A 23,952-nucleotide genomic window follows, 5' to 3' on the forward strand; every position below is an offset into this window, starting at 1 on the left:
TCACTTATACTCCATCAAGATGTCTCACTAGAATGCACACAGGCCCATCTTCTGTAGGGACTCCTAGGGGGAGGAACCATTAGGTTATGAACACACACAGAGTCTGTAACTGCTTTTTAATTGTGACTAAAATTATTAAAACTGAATCCCCTAAAACCTGCTGAACTTCGATCACAGTATGTGTGTGTGTTTAAATCTTAATCAAAACAATGAAAATTCTTGTCACTAAAGCATCTCACCTTATAGATCTGCTTTTTTTTTTCATATAACTCTAGGACTCATTGTATCAGTACTAGTTTGGTAAACAGTTAGCACATACACTGCTACTATTCCCATAATCCATTCCCTCTTTTCTCTACTTTAAGAACTCCAATTTAGGTTTTTTTTTTTTTTTTGTGTGTGTGTGTGTGTGTGTGTGTGTGTATGTATGTGTGTGTGTGACAGAGTGACTCAATAAAAACAATCGGCTCCATAGACTGCTAAAATGACAGGTATTCACACAGTGCAGTTTGAGCCAGTGGCTCCTGAGAAAGTTCTTAGTGAATGAGGCACAGTCAGCTGCCCAGCGCTTATTTGTGCTTTATCTTTTCTCATTCACCTTCCTATTCCTTCTGCCTGGACCATGGCATGATGGCAGGAGGAACAGCAGACTTCTTGCGACCATCAAGATAGAAGCCATATGGAGCAGAGCACAGGGCTAAAATCTTGGCCCCTGCCACTTTTAAGAACCTGTGCTAATCAACTCTGGCCTGAGCCAGGTCTACCTGTCCATCAGCTTCACTGCATGATGTATTCCTAGCTAGAGCAGCTGATTTTTTTTATAGCAAATGTAGAAATTCTCAAAATCAATGATCAAAAAGTTAATATAATTATTTCATATATTATAGAATGACAGATTATGTGGAGAGTCTATACAAGTTCTTACTCTTTGAGAAATCCCTGTGTATTACATGCTATTCTATAGATTTCCAATGTCATTTTATTAAACAGACTTCTTGCTTTTACTATATTAAAAAAAAAAGTCTTCTTTGTACTTAGTGAGGACAGAAAGCCAGTTAGTATTAACAGATAAAGCAGTGTATTGCATTAAAAATAGGAAGGAAAAGGCTGACTGTAAGCAAATTATTTCGGTATATATGAAAATGGAAAGAAAGAAGATAGAATTAGAAAAGAAAACACATAACGATAAAGGAGAAATAATCAATTGTGGTCAAATAAGCATATTGCATACCCTGTTTGTCAGGGAAACAAATCCTCAGATGTATTATTTTCAAGACAGATTGTCTAATGGAACAAAGACAAAAATCTCTTAGTGACGTGGGAGGAGCTGGGCAGTGTGACCAGAGCCTGTCATCGCAGGAGACCCAGGCCAGCCTGCAAATTTCTACAGAAAAAGGAAGCTGATAAGTTAACCTTTGTAATTGCTTCATTGGATGAATGGAACAGCCTCAACTTACTCTGATAGAGAAAATGTGGTCTAGTTCACACAATTTAGTTCAAATACTTTAGATATATTTGAATCTACCATGCTTTAACTGCTGTGTTGGTGGGAAATTATAAGCATGAACCAAATCCAGCCTCTTACCTCCAAGATTTAAAAATCTGAGAATCAGTTGAAAAAGAAGCCAAATGTCTGCAATAAAACCTGTTATAATCTCTCATGGTAATTGTAATATTTGCAATGATAAAAGTGTGATACATGTTCTGGAAACACACATGTGAGATGGGTAACTCAATGACAATTTCAGGGAGTAAATCCTGTGAAGTATGTGAAAGCCTTTGGAATCTATATAATGGTAATGATCTTCCAAGCTGGTGGAGAATTAGAGAAAGACGTAAAACAGATGTCCACATTCATATGATTCATGACACCTTGCAAAATACACAGCATGACAAACATAAATATTTGCAAATGAATAAATAGTATGCTTGGAAAACAGTTCAGTTTTAAGCCACATATCATGTCCATGATGGTTCATCAAGAGCCCTGTGTCTTGTGCTGAGAGATCAGAGTGGGGGATCTTCACAGTATCACAGCAGAGGATGTGACATTATCAGATTAGAAGGAATTAATGGTTAGATACTGTAAGATAAGATCAGGAGAACCTGAGAGGAACACTGACCATGACAGGGAAAGATAAATAATTTGAGTTGGAAACCTGTTAATCTGAGTTGAGGTGTTTCACTAGACAGTTGAAAGATACAACCAGAGCCTAAGAGAAAAGAGGGGCCTGACAGGTTTATGTATGGGCACAAGTCTACAGATACCACATGTTTATGCAAAACCTACATGCAGACATTGCAGGCATTGGATAATGAAATGTGAACAGGGCAGCCTTACACTTAAGGAGTTTATAGTAGTAGCTATGATTCAGCTGCATGTATACAAGAATAAAAATATGTATAAGAAAAAAGTGTGTGTGTGTGTGTGTGTGTGTGTGTGTATGTGTGTGTGTGTATGTAGTGTGTATGTGGTGTGGTGTGTGTGTGAGGTGTGTATGTGTGTAGGTGATGTGATTTCTGTGTGTATGTGGTGTGATGTGTGTGTGTGTGTGTGTGTGTGTGTGTACATGGTTATGTGTGTTTGTGTGGTATGTATGTGGGGTGTTTGCTGGGGGATGTCTTTCTGTATGCTGCGAATATATATATACATATACATACATACATACATACATATACACACACACACACACATACACACACACACACACACACACACACACACACACACACACATATATATATGTATATATATGGTTTTCGAGACACGGTTTCTCTGTGTTGTTTTGGTGCCTGTCCTGGATCTCGTTCTGCAGACCAGGCTGGCCTCGAACTCACAAGAGATCTGCCTGGCTCTGCCTGCCTGCCTCCCAAGTGCTGGGATTAAAGGCATGTACCACCACCGCCCCTCCTGAATACATGTTGTTCCCATTGGTTAATAAATAAGCTGCTTTGGACTATGGCAAGGCAGTTTAGAGGCTGGCAGGAAATAAAAGAAGAGAGAAAGAAAGGAGAAAGGCAGAGTCTAGGGAGACACCAGCACCACCAGGAGAAGCAAGATGTGAAAGTACTGGTAAGCCACGGCCATGTAGAAACTTATAAGAAAATAGAAATGAGTTAAGTTATAAGAGCTAGCTAGCAAGAAGCCTGCCACAGTCCATACAGTTTGCAAATAATATTAAGCTTCTGAGTGATTATTTTTATTTTATTTTATTATTTTTATTATTAAGAAATTTTAATTCATTTTACATACCAACCACAGATCCCCCTCTTTTCCCTCCTCCTGCCTCACAGCCTTCCTCCCAACCCACCCCTCATTCCCACCTCCTCCAAGGCAAGGTCTCCCATGGGGAGTCAGCAGAGCCAAGTACATTCAGTTGAGGCAGGTACAGGTTCCTCCTCCCTGCACCAATTGATGAGAGAGCGGGGGATTCTATGAGCAAGGGACATCGAGTTCATGATGGGAAAATGTACAGAGATGGCCAGCCACACTAGTGGAAACCCATGGTCTGTGGACCTATAGCTGAGGAGCCCCCATGGTACTGGACTAGGCACTCTGGATATGTGAGACAGTTGTTTAGTTTGAACTGCTTATGGAGCTCCCAGGCAGACAGTGGGATTGGGACCATCCCTAGTCCATGAGCTGGATTTTTGGAACCCAGTGCCTATGGTGGGACACCTTGCATAACCTTGGTGCAGGGGGCTGAGTGATTATTTTATAAGTGGCTGAGGGACCATGAGGCTGGGCTGGACTGGAGAAACATCGAATGCAGTGCTGGATGGGAACAGAGAAAATTCTGGCTACAGGTGTGTGTGTGTGTGTGTGTGTGTGTGTGTGTGTGTGTGTGTGTGGTGTGATATGTGTGTATGTGTGTAGGGTATGTGTGTGTGTATGTGATATATGTGGTGGTGGTGGTGTGTGTAGGGTGTGTGTGTGTATGGTGTATATGTGGTGCATGTGGTGGTGGTGGTGGTGGTGGTGGTGTGTGTGTGTATGGTGTATAAGTGGTGTATGTGGTGGTGGTGGTGGTGGTGGTGTGTGTGTGTGTGTGTGTGTGTGTGTGTGTGTGTGTGTGTGTGTATTAGTGGGCTGAGGACAACATCACAGAAACTTAATGGATAGTTACCAACAGATATTTAAAAATTGCAGGGTAAATTGAGTTGCATGGAGCCGTGGATCAAGGTTTGAAGAGCTAGAGGCACTTCATGTCTTGGCTTATGTCATAGTAAGAAAACCGACTAGACAAGGAAAGCTGGGTACCAGGGCCATTGAAGCAGACCAGATGTTTTTGACTTATGATTTCTGATGTCAAAAGCAAGCTTACCAGTGATAGTGTATATTAGCTGAGGCCAGTAGGATGCAATTATCTATCTATTTATTTATTTATTTATTCATTCATTCAATCATTCATTTATCTATCTTTTTTTACTTAGTACAATAGAGAATATATTTGCCATTGATAATTTCATGTGAGATGTTGTACTAGTGCAAATATGATTCTGGTATCACTGTTAGAAATGATTTTGAAAAGAATATATTAGAGAGGGGCATCTCAAGAAGCCTGAGGAGAGCTATTTTTTCTTTAGCTAACATTTTTAAAAGAAGAAATGCATAGAATGAGCAAAATATATACTGCTGTTGAATCTGGAGCAACCTGACATAGCAGAAGTTCAGCATATTCTCATCTGGTTGGAAAGCAGATGGCTGCGGTGTAGTTCAGTTGCAGAGTGTTAGTCTAGTGTGGGTGGAACCCTGGGTTCAGTATCTAGTACCACAGAAACCAAGCTTTGTGGTACAGGCCTATAATCCTAGCATCCAAGAAGGGAAAGCAGGCTGATCAGGATTCAAGATCATCTTTAGTTACACAGCAAATTCAAGCCTGTCTGGGCTACGTGACAATAACAATGATAAACAAAACAGAAAAACATCTTGGAGAGATGTTTCTGGCACAGGATATTACTGGAATTCAACTTCAGTAATTTTTATTTACAGAGAAACATTTTCCTTGTCGAGAGAAAAAGGAAGCTGGGGTTCTTGACACCATAGAGCATCTGAGGATGAATTTCCTGGAGATTTTTAGGCCTCTTGATTTTCAATCCTCCAATCCCCACTCCCTCCACCCCCATTAACTCAAGAGACTGCACTGGAATGCATTTCCGGTTTTAAAGAAGATTTACATATAGTTTCTTAGGTTTGAAAACCATTGTCCAAAATGTTCTCTAAGACTCTTTAGGGAAGTGAAAATAGCTCTTGATGGTGGGAATTCTAAGCCAAAAATAAAAAGAATCTTCTCAGTGACAATGAGCTTTTGGGAAATGACAATTCTGTATGGTTTTATTGCAAATTAAAGTTTTGCAAGTCCACTCCATGATTGGTCTGTATGAAGAAGTAAGAGTACAGACAAAAATCTGTCATTTGTGTTTTTTCAATGTTTTTGCGAGCATAGTCTATCTAAGAATTTAATCTCTCTGTGATACAACAGATTTTCCTCATGTCAGCACATCATAATGTTCACTGTGTTCCTTGGTTTGTCACTTGAGAATGTGCAGTAGCACCAGCAGTGGAGGATGTCAAGGTGGCAGCTTTTACAGCAATGCATGTGTTAGCATCCTAAGTGTAAGAATTTATATAGTGTGTAAAGGAATTTTGTGTTATTCAAATGCTTAAGCACTCGCTAAACAGGTTTGATGTGGATTACAATAAAACAAAATGAAAAAACCTTAAAAGAAAGAAAAAAGAAAAGAAAGAAAGAAGGAAAGAAAGAGAGAAAGAAAAAACCTACATGCTGTTAGTATAGCTGGATGTTTTTCTAGACTTCAGCTGATCTGAATCTAGACAGAGGATTTCTATCTGGAAGGATTAAGACCTCAAAGACGAACCCTAGGGCAAAACTAGCCAGTAACTGGAAGTAATAGAAACACAGGCTCCAATCATCTATCGCCCTTCTGAGAGGTCTCTGTACTTTTAAGTCACTGTCTTCCCCGTATCCTTAAAGACAAATCAGAAAAATTTCACTAAGATCTCCCAGATAATTTATGATAGCCAGTTGATAGTTATACTTAAAAAGGGAGAATATAGAAGGTAATGAAAGCTATTAAGTCTATATACTATATCAATACAGGAAGTACAAGGAACTTACTTGGTTGCATTGGATGTTCCCAACAGATGCAAGGTTGGAAGATCTAGTAGAACAGAGCCTTAAAATTCTTAGCTGTTGAGGACCCATTTCAATATCCTCATGATTCCAAAGTTCCTGTGTTTTATTCCTGCATAATTTCTCTAGCTATGAAACATCCAAGAATGCCGAGAGGCTGGGGGAGGGGGGGGGTGTCTAGACTACTGACCTCTTACACAGATGACCTGCCACTAATGCTACCATACCATAAATCATAACGCTACCACTCATGCTACTCTACCTGTCTATTCTATGTGGACTCCGTGATCCAGTTAAATCTACATTATCCATAAAATTTTGGATTTTTAAGGATAAAGAAGAACAATGTGGAAGTTTCTATGCAATATTGTAGAGCTGTTGTGTTACACTTTGTACAGAACCATGGTACTCTCCTAGAGAAGGAGAACTGTGTTTGGAAGGAAGGCTAAACACCTTCACCAGAAAGTTCTGAAATGAAAATTTCTTGACTTTTCAGGTTCTTGAAGATCTCAGGATACACAACTTGTGAATGTCAACGGTCTACTATAATTATTCTACATGAGTAGTTTCTTCCTATCTAATCAAAGAGTATAATTTTATGAAAAATCCCACTATGTCATAACAATTTATTAACATTTATTTAGTACTTTTGAGAAAAGTACCTCAGTGCCCACCATAATTTAACCTAAAAATCAAGCTACATTCTCATAATGAGTCTATGTGATTTTCACATTAAGTTAGTGACTTAAATACTTTCAAAAGAACAATTCATTACCCATTTGTTTGATCTTTTTCAATGTTGTGCTACCAGATCCAGCATTATTAAAACAGATATAATTAACATAGCAAAAGATGCACTTAGAAGAACGGGTCATTAATTTAAGTGTCCTGAACAATTATTGTTGGATACTCCTTTTAATGTTTTGGGAGATTTTACCAAAGACTTAGCAAATTATCACACTATTCTAGTGATCTATGAGTTTCATAAATTTAAGCAGGGGCTATTTTTAATATCATGAAAATGATTAGAGGTCTAGATTATTCTAAGTCACAGCTAGAATCAAGAACATTGTTACTTTCATACTAAAACTACAACTTAAATTTTGTTAAAGAAACTCTTCTTCGAGTAAAACAAAGCAAGAATGAAACACCAGACACTGGGTTACAAGAATCAACACAGTTTCAGAATTTATGGATAAAATTATGACTTAGAATATCCTTTAGGATCAAGTTAGAATTAGTTACAAATTTTCTCCTTCCTTTGCAAGAGATCAAAGGAACAGAAAAGATTACATGATGAACACATAGTGAAGGAAGAAAGAATACAGCAGAGAAAACGAAGTACCAGGGTGGTATTTAGGAAACTTACGTGCAGTGTAGAACACAGGCTGATAGATAAGAATAGAATTCACAAAGGAAACACAGCCTTAAATGGAAGTGAAGTTCTAAATAATTTTGCTTTTTGTCTTTAATCGTGTACTCAGACTGTTCGTCATGCTGTCATTCAGCTGAGCTCTTACAACACTTCCAAACATCTTAAGATAAAATTCAAAGCCTAAGTCTTAAATCCTATGGAGAGGTCCCATAACAATATTAGTGTTTTATTCCTTTCTTGCTTTCACTTTAGTTAAGGCAGAGAAGTCCAGGGAATATGTTCTTAAAATCCTAACAGATTACAGAAAGAAACAAGTACCTGGATAGCGAAGGAAGGAGAAAACCTACCCTCCAAATTTAATTTATGCTATATAAATTTTCTCTTGCAGGAACCTGAGAAGTAAAAGTGCATTTATTACTTCTCTGTTTTCTTGTGAACACTAATTTGAAAGTACAATGTTCCCATTCATTATTGCCCATATTAGCCTTGCTGATCCTAAAAATTACCTGCAATCAATAAAAAAAAATGGGGGATTAAATTATCAACGTTTAATTTAACTAAATAGTGTTCTGGTTTTTGAAGACATAGTTTTATACACCAGATAAGCCTTGTCTTTGAAAAATTCTTCTTTCCCTGACCTTCCTTAATAACTCAACTTACAAGTTGATTGTTCTAGTCTCCTCTATATTTTATCTTCCTTCTTTTATTAATTGTACACCACCCCCATTGTTACATACTTTTTTGGCTAGCCATAACATGAACAGACTTCCTTTGCATCATGCTTCTTAAGCCCTGATGCTCTGCCCAAGGACATGGGACTAAGTCATGATGGACTGACTCCTTTGAAACTGTGAGCCAAACATAGACTCTCTCACTTCAGTTATTTATTTCTTTAGAACTTTTTAGCATTATTATTATAGTGTGTGTGTGTGTGTGTGTGTGTGTGTGTGTGTGTGTGTGTGTGTGTGTGTTTGCAGTGCTAGGTATTAAGTGCAGCATCTTGCATATGCCAGGCAAACTCTCAACTACAGAACTCCATTCCCAGGCCAACTTTTATTTCTATACACTCAACATAGCTGACTTTTGTAAACTCCTCCCTGATCAAGCAGCTTGAATTGACAATTTCCTTTTAGAAGTGCTTATTTTTGTGCCACATTCATGCTGACCTCAAATCTAGTATTCTGGGTATGAGTCTTAATATAACTAACGGCATCCTAAGTCCCTGAGGAAAGGCAACAAGATAATCACTCATTTTAAATGAGCGAAGTGTTCTTTCTCTCCCCCAACTTCCCTTTCACAGATGACAATCTTGTCTGCATGAATGGTTTCACCACATGTTCACTGAAGTCCTTTTATGCAAGAACTGAGCCAGGCAGTAGCCTAGAGTAGGAAACTCATGGTTCAGGAACTCATGTGCTGCTTACTTTTCTCTTTGCTGTGATAAAGAACTCTGACAAAAACAGTTTAAAAGAAGCTTTTACTTTGATTCATAGTTCCAGGTTATAGCCCATCATGGCAAGGTAGATTTGGCAACTGGTTGAGAAGGATGGGCATATTGTGCCTACAGCTGGGAAGCAGAGAATATGAACATTGGTGATTAGATACTTTCTCCTTTATTTGCAAATCTAGTCCCAAGCCCACTTTAATAAATCTAATCAATACAGTTATTCACAAGCAGACCCAGAGGCTAACCTAATTAAATAATCCCTCAAAGTATTCCTGGTAGCCTGTCTACTGGGTGATTCTAGATCCTGTCACGTTGACAGACAACACTAACTATCAGTTCTTGCAGCTACAAGGGCAGTCTAGTAGGAGAGAAAAACGTTAGCTGCAGTTGTACTCCATGAATGGGAAACACAAAAGCCAGGGTAACCTGTAAGAGAAGAAATCCCCTGGCAGTCCCTAAACAACAGTCAGGGTTGTTCTTCTCTAACTAGGGAATATTTTTTTAGCCCATTAGAATAGTTGGGAATAGTGAAAATGGATGGCTGAATAGCGAAACCGTACTATTGTATATACATCCTAGACATGGATTAAACAGCAGGGTCCTGGAGCCTATTGTAACAATGATCGATTTTAACATATTACCTAAGGATTTATGCCACACGTGATATATCGTATTCTTTTTATTTTGCACAACAATTTTGTGGGATTTTAATTTCCACTTTTGAGATGAGTTAGTAGAATTCAAAAGATTAAGTGACTTGATGTCTTATAGATAGATGCAGGGCAGATTCAAGACGGGAACTTGTTCTTCTTTCTCCATGACATGACTTGGATTTGTGTGAAGTTTTCCACACAAATGCACTTAAAAGTGATAGGTTAGATACACCAGATATTTTTCTATAGGAAGTCAGTTCCAAGCAGCTGTCCACCAGTGGAAACATCATACTAGTTAGAGAATGGTCTCACTTTAGATATGCCTCTTCAGGCTGCCTTTCAGAAATGCTTCCTACTAGAATGGAAATCAACATAACACAAGACATGATCTAGAGTGTGCATAAATTATGCCTTTCATCTTTTTATGATCAAGATGCAATGTGTCTGGCTCAATGAATGTTTTGTAGAGATGAAAATATAACAGGTAAAAGCTGTCTAAATTTATTTTTCATGTTTTCTATATCAAAATGACTTCCTCTACTGAAATATATATGAAAAATTCCACACAATACTGTTTATGTGGGAAAATATTCCCAATTCTTACAAGTAGAACTAATGTTTAAAATGTTTAATTTCATGTTTTATTAATACAAGAGTGGAACTTTGTCATTTCCTAAAGCATAGTCAGCCATGTCTAGTTCTGTATCCCATAAAGTTAGTATTTTTCCCAAAGTATATTATTAATTTTAAAATTAAAACATTTTTGTCTTAGTCCTGATATTTGATACCAAACATGAATTACTGAGTAGTTGATTATAGAATGCATTTTTGCTGCTGATGTTAATTAATTTTACCATTTTTTTAAAATTTGAGGGATAAAGACAAGAAATAAGTGATGCTAAATTGCACTATATTACAATATTTAAATGTAGGTAGCAAAACTACATACAGAAGAATATCATTTTTGTGTAGTGATAATGTAATTTATAGTATTATTGCCTGTCATTTAATGAAATAAAAGGCCATTGGATATTGGTAAACATTTTATTGGAGCAAAAATTTAACACATGAGATTTAATTATTTGATTCCAAAGCATTTTCTGGCTGTGTCATGTTACCAAGAAGATGCGCTGGTCCTTGAGATGATCACCTTAAGAAACTTAAGATACCCGGGCTGGAGGGATAGCTCAGTCGTTAAAGGCTAGGCTCACAACCAAAAATATAAGAAACAAGATACCCATCATTTTCTTCAAAAGAAAAAATGAAACATATCTTTAAGGCATTTTAGATTTGGCTAATCTGCTCCTTGTCTTTAAGGCTGTCGAGAGACTTCACATTTATATAATGATTATGTGGCAGAGTCAGAATAAGACTCCTCTGTTTAATCCACTTTTGCGTTCAACTATTCTACTCTTTCACTTTGTAAGACATATACTTATAAAAAATGAGTAGTTTTAATCACCTACTGAACACAGATATTTTATATGAGATACAAACCTTCAGTGAAGGTGTGATTACGATGCTGTATATTAATATTCATCTGAGATAGCAAAGCAATGGCATTTACCTTAAATTTACGTCTCTGCACTGCACAGCGGTTGGAGAACCACAAGTCTGTCTCATGGCTGTAAATGTAACAAGAACAATAATGCGACCGGTTTTCAGATCTATACTAAATTAAATAAATATGCCATAGGCTAGTTATTGATAATGTATTTTTACAAAGAAATTAAATTTCAGATTTTTGAAGTGTGCATGTGCATGAATGCTGTGTGTGGATGTGTATGTGTTTATTCCTACTAACATAATGTTAGTTTCATGGAATGAAAAACAAAGCATTCAGTAATTTTGTTGGATAAGTTTCCTCAGTATGGATCAATATAAGTATGTCATGTATAGGCAATGCTAATAGTAAAAACAAATAAACCACATGTAAAAGAGAGGCCATCTTCTTATGGTTAATCAGACTGTCTCCTTGGATATAGTAAACGTGCAAAGAAAAATTATGTGTTGATATTAAGTGAACATCAGCTGCCATGTGTATTGCAATATTTGAAAGTTATTTATCAATATCTTGTTAACTGATATACTTACTGCCTGGACATATTTAATTGGAGTATCATATAATGAATAGAATATATAAACATATTTTAAATACAAATATTCAGATACTTATAAGTATCTGAGGTCATGATTAAGAGTGGTAATGAAGCTGGTCAGGTATCATATTTTTTATTTCCTTTTTCACTACACATACTAACAGCCATCACATTTGCATCACAGAAATGGAAAAATGTCAATGAAAGGCAGCAGAATACAAATACTGCTCTGACAAAAACTGACTGTATCATGCCATATTTAAAATCTGGCCTCACTTTTTAAGCCATAAAGAAATTTGGATGAATGTTAAAAATGCAACTGTGTATTGTTCTTGTGACTCAAATCATCAAAGAATTGTTGTCAGATCTGTATTTTAGTTCAAATTTTATAAAACATTGTCTTGAAAATTACATTTTTAAATGATGGCAATAAAAAGGCATCTGTTTTGGTCCTTTAAGGCATTTTGCCTGACATGGCTGGAAGCTCTGTTACCTATGAGCATCAAATAGAATGCCTGGCAAGTGTTGCTCAGCTTTTTCAATTAACCATTAGAAACTTAAAATATAATGCATCTCAAGTATATGAAAAAGTTTTATTAATCTGTGAGTTGTTGGGAGAAAAAACAAGAGTATAAGAAAGTCATATAAGACACTTTAAAATATTAATTTCATATCACACGATTAAAAAATTCTAGCAAATACATCCAGTTTTAAAAACAAATACAATTCATGTTAATAATATTTGCAGAGGCCAAGATGAGTGTTGACTAATATCTCTGTTTAAAAATAGATGTATAAGCTAGTGTGGAACACAGCTACGTTTTGATTAGACTTACAATACAATTTCTTCATGTCTGCAACTGCTAAGCTTATCAAGTAGCATGAAATATTAAAATTTCAGTTTCACATTGTATTAATTACAGTGCATATTTTGGGGATAATGTAAGTCTTCATTAGTTCTAATTTCTCATTTGTAAAAACAACTTCTTGTTCCTGTGACACGTTGTGTAATGATCCCATCACAGCTACACATGATACTAAAGCCCTGTAGTCTTATAATCTATACAGTGGAGCAGAGTCACATGCTCACGATACACAAAATACAGGTGACACAAGGAGAGACTCCAGTATGCTTAGCAGCTGCAGCTGAGAAGGGGTATTTACGTTGATTTTTATCCGTCTTTCATGCTAAACCAAGGAAACTGAGGATTTCTGCTCAGAACTGCCTTACATTAACAGTTGACACATGAACAAATTCCTACTTTAGAACCACTAGAATTACACTGTACATGTGAATAATTTAAGTTTAAAAAATTGTATGTATTTTAGTTAACAAGAGTATCCAATATTGACTTGTACTTTAACAACAACAGAAAAGAAGAAAACAAACAAACAAACTAGAGCCCAGCCGTGGGTTCCACAGACACCCTAACACGCGCACGAAAGATGCTTCTATTGACTAAGCTTTGAAGAGGAAGAGGCAACAATAAATCATCTATGTTGTCGAGAAATATAAAATATAAATTAGGTAATAGTATTGTCTGACTTTCAAAACAATTACTTCTTTCCAACCCTTGACTTATGTTGTCAACATCAAAATCATGTTTCTCCACACTAAAAAGAAAGTGAAATTCCCACCCTGAGATATACTGGAGGTCTGTATTTCCTTTGCTGCCTTGACTTCTGCTGTATGGATTTTCATTGTTCTGTCAAGTCACAAAGAGTCTCATGGAGTCAGATAACTATGACAGTGTTACACTTATTGCAATAACTAAGACAGAGATATAGTTGATGACAGAGAAATGTCTTCCCCAAGATTCCTCATTAATTAAAAGAAAATACTATGGAATTCTTTTAAAGAGAAAATCTTGAAAAGAATTTTAAATTCTGGAAACTTCCATGAACCTTTTTAATTTTCCAGTCATTACAGAGAGGTGGCTCTTAGACACTTGAGTTCCTTGTACTCTTATCTTTCTTCTCCTGCAACAAAGGACCTTGTTCCAAAGAACATGTGTTTTCATCTTAACTTTGTTTAGGGCCTATGAATTTTTTTTGGTAATATAATTCTGGCTTATGTGGATCAGTAGTCTATAATTTTCTTTAATAGAAGCTAAGCTACAGAACACCATTATGTAAGAGTTAGATGCTAACCTCTGTGAATACATATAAATATTAAAACAGTCAAAGCCACTAAGAAGAGAATATCTTGTTAAAAATAAAGCTAAATGAAATGACTGCTTAACCAAAAATAGAGCTTGCCTTACTTGACACCAAATATGTGTAAAACAAATGCTTCAGGAGAAAGTATTGCCTATTTTTTGAAAAGCTCTGAGAAACACTGTGAGAGATGTCCATAACAATGTGAGAGTTGTCTCTCCAACTCCACATTCTACCCAGTAGCCAACTTGAGAATATACTTTAAAATATTTTCCCCCAAGGAAATATTCCATACATCTTGGTTAAAAAGACTACATATATACACAGTGGTTATGTTTATGTGATACAGACTTCTTTTAGCATGAATACATACATCGGTTTCACAGAACAAATACAGTAAGGAAGGACAACAAACTCCAGAATGTGTTCTTATAACTGTAGCAACAGTAACAGGTCCTTGGCAAACTTACAGATTTTTTTTTTTTTTTGGAGGGGGCACAATCAGGGAGGATTTATGCATTTGTCACTGGTCACTTGGATACTACTGCAGAGGATTGCCTAAGACTGTTTTGTTTCCTTCCACACCATTTCACCATGATTTTGCTTCCATTTTCATATTTTAACCTATTAGTGAATGAAACCCCATTGAAATCCACAAAGGAATTTACACAAAATATTTTATGCCTATATGTATCAAATTCCTACATAATATTCTGCAAGGAATGAACTTGGAAACTTTTTGAAATCTATGCTAATAGTATTTGTAAAGCACTCTTTACAAAGTTCCCATGAATTCTCTTTTGCAGCTCACATTACATATATATGCAAATGCTCTAATTACTTACACAAATAGAATGTACTTTGCACATCTGTCATTATTGTTGTGAACGTCATTCAGATCAGGTCTCAAGGATGGGCATGCATTACCAACCTGCAATGGCCTCTGTTTGTCGCTGCTCTTAGGAGATTTCAACCCACTTGTTTGCTGCTGTAACAGGAGTTGTCTTGCTGCCTGGAGAGCCTGAAAGTAAAAAGGAGAAAATAGCTAAATATTTGTTAAAACCTGGAAGGGATTGTCAGTTGTTCCTTACTTAATATAAACAAGGACCATCAACCTTCTTTACACCATTATTCTATTTTCTCCTGACATGTAAAAAAAATATCACAGAATATACCTATATACATTTATTCAAAATCCTGAAGATGCATGTAATCCTGCAGGACATAAATCTAATTTGTTGAAAGTGCTTCAAGAAGAGAAAATCACAAACTGCATCAATAACCTCATTCCCACAGAACTTATCTCTGAGTGTTCCTAAAATGCCCACTCCCTTTTAAATTATCATTCAATTTGCATTTTCATATTACAATTTTGAAGCAAAGACAGTAGACTTCAAGTGTTACCGGAAGCTGTAATTAAATTTGACAAATCAACATCAGATTATCTTGAAAGTGAATTAATAAGGATTTTCACTAAGATTAAAATCACTTTTTTTTGTACTTACAATTCAAGGGGAAAAACCTCTCCTTTGACAAAATAAAGTGCAGTTTTAATGCCAAATAAAATTGAGTGGGTTTCATTTGCATTCTTAGCAAAATCAGAGAACAAAGAAATTACACTCAACCAATCAGGTTTGTTTCTGTGTGTGACAGAATACCAATCAAAACAGAAGATGTTTTCATTTATTTTTGTGTTTTCTTACCCACTCAGAAAAAAAAAAATAACAACATGATAAAGTAATGTATGCATGCCTTTTCCTAGAGAAGAGACAGGTTGGTGAATGGACTATATGAACTTACATAAACTAGTGCCAGAAACCAAAATACATTTCATTTTACTTAAAGGGTTAGCACTATTAAACCAATATTTTAAAGAAGTTCTTGAATGTTCTTATTTAAAAATTATTTTTTTCTGAGTTCCATGAGCAGTAGAGATGAAATTTTTCAACATATAAAATTAAGTCTTGTCTGACATTGTTCTTCATTGTTTTAGAATACAAGATAATTTTTTCCCATTTTGGAAAAAAATACAGATCAATATTCTCCTATAATAATTAAGATTCTCAGCTGATAAAAAGTACAATTTTGATTGGGATCAATAACCTGGTTTTTGAGTGAGTTTCTAGTATCCATGACAACAGTTGCTTTGACAAGATGTGCATATGGCTTTACACGCCAGCTGGTGTGAACAATGTTTGAACTACTGCATTGAGATGCTGAGCAAACAGAAAAAGTTGCCACGTCTTAACCCTCAGGGAAAGCAGTCATCCCCTGATCAATTATGAAAAGACAGAGAAAGGGCTGCTACAGTCTGGCTCCAAGCAAGTTTTCTGAGAAGGCAGGCAGACACAGAAGCCAAAGTAAACAAACTGGATGCACTAGCACCCTCTGCTAACAACACTGATTTGTCTTCCCATAGCAGGACCTAGCACCCTCTGCTAACAACACTGATTTGTCTTCCCATAACAGGATCTAGCACCTTTGCAAAGCGTTGCTTTTGTATTTGGAAGCACATTTACACAGAGTGATGTTTTTTTTTTTTTCTTTTGGGCGTCTGTGAGCTTAAAAAAAAGTTTGTCAAGTCATTACAAGTCAAACTAAGTATTACTAAGGATGGCACATATCAGTGAATTCAGGCAATGTATTATACGATTCAATATGAGGATAGACTAAACATTAATTCCATAATTATTTGTTATCATAAAATTCACTGGAAAATTTCCTCTTAATGTTTGATAATATACATTTTACCCCTTTTAATTCTGACCTAAAAGAATAACTATGGTGGCAACTTTCAAATTCATAAATTCTATAGTGTAGCTTGAGCTGTACTCATGTACAACTTTAAAAAACAATGAAAGCAATTACATTCCACACATTTTCACCTTTGAACTCTCTCTTGCACGTATATATGTACATATGTTTGTGTAAAATGTTATCGTCCTTATACCATTCTAATCAAAACTGCTTAGAATCTTGAAACAATAATGAGAATATGCAATAAAAGCAATCATAGAAATGATAAAATATGTTCCCCACATTTTGATAAATGGGCAAACAATAAGTTCTAGGGTTGTCATTTGCTTTGTTTAAGGACCCAAAACTATTTATGAATGCTTTGTTCGAGGTCACCTGCCTTCCAGATGAGTGTGCATTTCAGTGTCTCATACTCTTTCTATTCTGTCAAATAAATCAATCTTTAATTAACAATGAGCAAAATTCTAGGAAAAGAAAATATCTAATACCATAATGAATTATGCTTCCTTGCAAAGACGACAACTCCATTTTTTTCTTTTTCAGAACTTAGAAGAAAGGTGTTATAATACATTTATACTTGAATTTTCAAGTTAATATAATAAATATCACAGAAGGAAGGCTTACTTATTTATGGATAATGTCTCTTTTCTTAAATACTCCACTGAATCCTGATAGACCTTTGAACCTTTATAGTATCCTGATCACCAGGTCAGTCATTACTAACACAATTTCAAAATTCTAGAGTAAGACACAAATCTTAGAGTATGTCAAATCTAGGTTTCTTGTTTTGCTGACAAGAACCTGAAGAATCAATTCCCCTGGCACAGGACTAACATCTTAAGGCAGTAGGAAATCTCAGTCAGTCATTTGTCTGGTTCCCAAGCTTAGGGCTCATTTACCTTGTTCACTTTATCAGCATTTCTTAAAGTATCCTTCCATCCCAACACCAACAATTAATCATTGTCCTATATGAACACCAGTGCAATAGAAAAATACTAGAGAACTAGATATACTAGAGAACTAGATATACTAGAACTTTGCTCATGAAAGTATGGCTAGGCAGAGGCATACACCTTCACTCCTGGTAAGGGAGTAATAATAACATTTAAAAGGGGAGCTGGTTAGAGTATGCTTCTTCAGTCCTTAATATTGCATCTGTGCTTAGAGTATCTTTAAAATTCTTAAGGCTCATCTTCCAATACAAGTGCTTAGGAAAAATAAGAGTCACTTGCCTGTCTCCACATTCTTTTGGGAGCAGTAACAATCGCTGTAATAAACATAAGAAGTGGGATAACAAAAAACAATCTTAAGCATCCATGCATGATTTAAACCCCATAAGCAGAAATCCCTGGCAGTTTGTATTCAATCTGCATGCATCATATAACATTTTTATTCCCAATATTCTAGATAGTTTTTTAGGACTAAATTTCAATAAACAATTGCTCAGAGACACTTGCCTCAAATTTATAATTTATTATTGTAACTATTCAAAAACTGAAAGGTTATGAAATAAAACACTTTCATTAATATAAGGTACTGTGTCAAATTATACGAATTATTAATTTGAAAATCACTTGCTCATTATATATTGATGAATAGAAAAGAGATAAATGCCAGTTGTCCCCATGAAGTTTAAGATTTATCTAATGTCATATGCTCATCTCTCCTCTGGAATTAATTTATAACAGAAACCCAAGGGTTGTTTACAAAATTTCTTTAATAAAGGTTGACCCCTTTTTGAATGAGTAAGAGAAGAGATTGCAAAGGCACCTGGACCAAGTTTGAGTTCCAAAAGCACATTGGCTTTGGATTAAGGATGTGCATGATTTAATACAGTTATTTAATACTGGTAAGGCTAAGAGAATTAAGATAGGACATTCTCAAAAGGGAATAGGATTAAATATTTTGAGAAAAGAATGAAAATATTTATAGATAGATTCAAGTTAAACTTTTGGTAGCAGCAAGGGTGTAAGAAACATGTTTTCTAGAATGGCGTGCATTTTGTTCTCTAAAATATTTATTGAAAACATCAACTCTAACTATTATTGCACAATTTTAAGTAAGATAAACTTTTGCAAGCAGAGCAAAGTTCAGCCATGTCACTTGTCTCACTTGGTATTAACCTCATGTTGTGATGAGCCTCACAAAACATAATTCTATGGAATAGGTCACTGTGAGAATTAATTTAAGGTGAAATGCTTTGTGAACTGCTAGAAAAACCTGTCAGGTTTTTTCTTTCTTTTTTCTTTTCTTTCTATTTTCTAGAAGAACACAAAATACTGAATAGAAATAAAATTACTTGAGCACAGTTTAGAGATACCCAGAAAATCAAAATGTTGAGTATTCTAAGGTTTATAAGTGAATCTCTTTTCCTCTAAGTAAATATACATGTATATTTGGAAGAAAACAGACATCATTCATATCACTCTCCATAAAAATAGGAATGCTTAACCTATCAGCCTGTTGCATTTGAGACATTAAAATGAAAAATGACATCTACGCCCATTAATATCTTCAATGTATAAACAGCACAGCGTGACACATTCTTGAGAGCTGAAGGCTACAAAATCTCTCTGAAACATAAATAACAAAGCACTCAGAAGCATATTTGATGTTGATATTCATCTCTGAGAAAAACACTCCTGCTTAGTCTTCTTAGGAAAATAGAAACAGTCCAAATGGATCTCCTGTAATTGGTTTCAGATAGCAAGGTCAGAAGAAATACGATACAAGAACGGACTATGTGGAGCAGGCGAAGCAAGAATGTTTACACAGGCACTCCCCAGTATACTGACAAGGGTTGTAAGCTTTGCAGATAAACAGCACCCCAAAAGAAACTGCCAGCAGAGCATCCAGCTTTTCACTCATCAAACTCCCATCTTTTAATTTTTTAACCCATTGTGCATTTAACATATTATTCTGAATAAAAAAATACATAAAAGAAGTCTCCAAACAGAATTTCATTTTCTATTTTCCCAACTGTAGTTGATTAAAAGTATACTTAGATTATTTATCAAAGAGTATAAATCTCTATTCTGTTTTGTCTGTCTTCCTGTTATGTTCATACTAAAGAGAATATACTGATAAATGTAATCTGAAGTCTCATAGCGCTATTTAATAGAAGAAGATTAATCATCTAATTGTCATAACCTATTTTCAAACAGCAATCTATCAGAGTGAAATTATGCATCTGTAGCTATTGACCCCTCATTTGATCATTCATGATACATAATTAGACTAAGTTTGCTTGGAAAAAAAGATAATTATTAAAAATATTTTTGAGATAATTATTTTCTACAGCACATTTGTATAAAGTTAGAAGATAAATGTGTGAATATATTGCATTTATATTGTGCATCACAATGGAGACCAAAATGTAAAGCAAAAATCACTTAATTTTTAGACAGAGTAGGAATGAATAATGACTTGTCAAACTTTCTGTTTACCAATCAGATACAAGACTTTTTTTTGGCTTAGAAGACCCACAGGGGAGATAATCAAGGCATTAACTCTGCCTTGGGTCCACAAGCCATCTTCAGAAATAAAAATGAAGTCCTCATGATTCATGCCCAAAGTCAGTATTCATTGTACTATATAACACATCATTGTGAAATGGGAACTAATTGTTGAGGTGGATTTGGTTCTCTCTCATCTGGAATCATACACTTCGTTTTAGGTGATTAAAATTTCTCCTGTGAGCTGGCTGGCATTCAATAGTCTGGCAGAAATAGCACCAAGTGGCATGCTATACCCTCTCTTTTCTTCACTCTTGTGTTGTCAATGGTAATGAGTCATTCATGGATCTCACAGTGGAACACTCACATTAATCTCAATACTACTAACTATGAAACATTTGCATATAAAGGAATCCTGCCAAATTTAAAACTCTCAAATATGAAATCTAATAATAAATTAGAACCAATTTTACTAAAATTAGAACATCCCCTTTTCATATTACATGCTCCAGAAATCAGTAGCTTACTTGTGTTTTCTTGGTTATTATTTTCTTTGTGATAAAATATTTTATTATATTTTCAACCTATATTTTGAATTTTTTTCAATAAACTCTAGTGTTGTTTTTTTTTCCATTGTGAGGGTAACATCATCTTTTAAAAATTAAAAGCAGTTAAGTGTGCCAGTATTTTGTCTATAGGTATTGTCTCTGTACCACATGTGTGCCTGGTCCTTCAGAGGCCAGTAGAGTGTGACAGTACCCCCCACCTCTCTGAGAGTGGAACTACAGATGAATATAAGCCACCATATGCTGTGGATGATTGACTGATAAATAAAACACTGATTGGCCAGTAGCCAGGCAGGAAGTATAGGCAGGACTAGCAGAGAGGAGAATTGGGAAAACAGGAAGACAGAGAGAGAGAGGAGACGCTGCCAGCCGCCTCCATGACAAGCAATAAGGTACTGGAAGGCTACGAGACATGTGGCAACTTATAGAATAATAGAAATGGGTTAATTTAAGACAGAAGAACAGTTAGCAAAAAGCCTGCCACGACCATACAGTTTGTAAGCAATATAAGTCTCTGTGTGTTTACTTGGTTGGGTCTGAGTGGCTGTGGAACTGGCGAGTGAGAGAGATTTGTCCTGACCATGGGCCAGGAAGAACCAGAAAAACTCTAGCTACAACCATATGTGTCCTTGGAATCAAACTAGCAGCCAGTGCTCTTAACCACTAAGCTACCTCTCCAGACCCAGCATCATCTTGTTTGGATGTTGAATGAAGACTAAGTACCTCATAGTATGGATCACCTGAAATGCATTCTATTAAGCTATTAGATTATCTGAATGTAAGCTATTATGTGAACAATCTTTTCTGGATTTCTTGTCAATTTAAAAGGACAATTCCAGATGTATTTAGAAAAATATTTTGAAGCATAAAAGACATGGTTTTTACTTACTACTAAAATTTATGTCTTTATCAGCAGCCACACCAAGAACCAAGCCCTGAAGACTTGTGCAGAAAGACGTCATGTGGCATTGTTTCTTCTTTCGAAGACAGTATTGTTTGAAAAAGGATATCTAGTTGGATGTCGAAAGGTCACATGCAATGTTAATTAAAAATAGGGATCACAAGAGATACTGTGAAAGTAAAGCTAACAGGACTAAATACTTGTTATAGGGTGAAGTACAAGAAGGCAGTTATGACTCCAGACTGCAAAGTCTGCAGTTGACTAGGAGATCGGCAGCTGGATAGGAAAAGGCTGAGAAAGAAGTGGATTGTAGGAAGGGGATGGTGGTGTTTGCTTTCTCTGGAAAGCCAAATTCAAAGTGTCCAGGAATAACTGACTGGAGAAAGATGGGTAGTTAAAGAAAGTGTAGCTTATTAGGTGTCTGACAAAGGAGATGAAGATAGAGAAAGACCCAGGCCCAGTCAAGGACTAGGTTGAGAGGAGATGAAAAGGAAAGGAAGCACATGCTGAGGATGATGCAGGGACACATGTTAAATGCACACAACAAAGGGACAGAATAAAGAGACCAATAGGAGACTAACACATCCAGAGGGAATTGATTTGTGACAAAGGACACAAACATGCAACAGGGACGAATGGCAGGATTAAACACTGAGCAGCTGATAAAGACATATATTCCTTAAACTAAGGCCTATGAATGGACAACAAGTCTATGAAAACATGGTAAATACCATTCATTATCTGGAAAATCAAAGCATGTCACAGTGGGACATCACTTGTAGCATGGAAAGCCATTTTAAAAAGACAAAAATAGCCATTGTTGGTAAAGATATTGGGAAATGGGAATGTAGTGAACTTTTGGTAGAATGTAAGTGAGTCAGTCATTATGGAAAACAGTCTGAAGGTCACTTAAGAAATTAAAAAAAAAAACAAAAAGAACTAACATGATCTATTAATCCCTCTACTGGATTTCCTAAGTAAGTAAAGTCAGGGAAGACACCTCTGAAACAACATATTAATTGCAACAGTCTTCATAGTAGCCATGGACTGAAAACAATGGAAATGCTCATGAATTAATGAACAAACAGAGAAAATATAAACTAGCCAGTACACAAAGACATGCACTACACAAGCACATTCATGTGTCAAAGTTAAAAATTATAATCTAAACGAATTTGAGAGTAGGATAGGGTTTACTAAAGACAGAAAGTGTTGGATGTGGTGAGGGAAGAAGAGAGACTGATAAACAAATATAAGTTAAAGTGAGCAGTTAGAGGCTCTGATGTAGTTTTGTATGACAGAAGGACTATGGATAACAGCTAGGTGTTGTATACTGCAAAAGTCAGGGAAAAAAAAAGAAAAATTTACAAGCTTCAAAATGAAGAATAGATAAATGAGGAGATTTAACCATATTTAAAAGTTATACATCTAGTGGTACCCCCAGAACAAAAAAACATTATATTTTTATATATCAATTAAAAAGGTAAATTTAATGAGAAAGTCATGTTGCAAGTGTTAAGCTTGGGATTACCACATGCTAATTAATTTCAGAGTTTCATACCCAAGACACACATGCCCACCAACAGTTGTTTATAAATGTATACAACAACTTTATTAAAAAGTCAAAACATAAAAACTATAAGTTTCATCAGCTCATAAATGGATACATAAAATATGGACTATCTATGAAGTGAAATAACAATTGTCTCTAAAGAGACTATAATATTGATACATGCTACAACATGGATCAATTTTGAACACATTAGGATACAAAAAAGAAGTCAGAAATTGAATATTGGATGAACTTTCATGTAAAATTCCTGGTATGGAGGGACTCTAGATTGACAGAATATACATTAATGGAAACCATGGGAAAGAAGATAATGAAGATCATGGACTTTTTAAAAATAAACAAAAACATTTGGAAATTTGTTCCATGGTGTTGCACACATTTAGAAGAATCTAGAAAAAAAATCACTTGCACATTTATGTAAAATTATATCTCATAAAATCATTTGTGAAGGGAAATTTTGGATAATACTTATAGTTATTGAAATCTCAAAAGGCTAAAGGTTTATGACTGTTCTTGATTTGATAATCTGCATGTGAATTGCAAATATCAGTTTTCATAGTGAAGCCAGATTGTCAGGGGCACCAGCTGCAAATGGGGAGAAACAAGGCAAGCCTACAAATAATCATTTTGATAAATTCCATGAAGATAACATTAAAGAGTAATGACAGCTTGATCTATCTATCATCTATCTATCTATCTATCTATCTATCTATCTATCTATCTATCTATCTATCTATCTATCTATCGACAGATCTCTCTCCACTGGTGATGTGAGTAGCAGTCCAGTCATCCTTGTTCCACATCTAGCATCTTC

At 35.6% G+C, this 23,952-nt stretch overlaps 1 protein-coding gene across 6 annotated transcripts in view; it reads right to left on the bottom strand.

Annotated features, from left to right (window-relative positions):
• Positions 1–23,952, bottom strand: part of Foxp2 (forkhead box P2) — a 545,581-nt gene that overhangs the window by 141,011 nt on the left and 380,618 nt on the right. For all 6 annotated transcript variants that reach the window (XM_037203509.1, XM_028871779.2, XM_037203507.1 and 3 more), the window contains one exon: positions 14,818–14,907. In XM_037203509.1, coding sequence (XP_037059404.1) covers positions 14,818–14,907 — 90 coding nt within the window. The remainder of the gene's footprint in view (positions 1–14,817; positions 14,908–23,952) is intronic.

Source organism: Peromyscus leucopus, chromosome 3, assembly GCF_004664715.2.
Source record: "Peromyscus leucopus breed LL Stock chromosome 3, UCI_PerLeu_2.1, whole genome shotgun sequence".
Lineage (NCBI taxonomy): Eukaryota > Metazoa > Chordata > Mammalia > Rodentia > Cricetidae > Peromyscus > Peromyscus leucopus.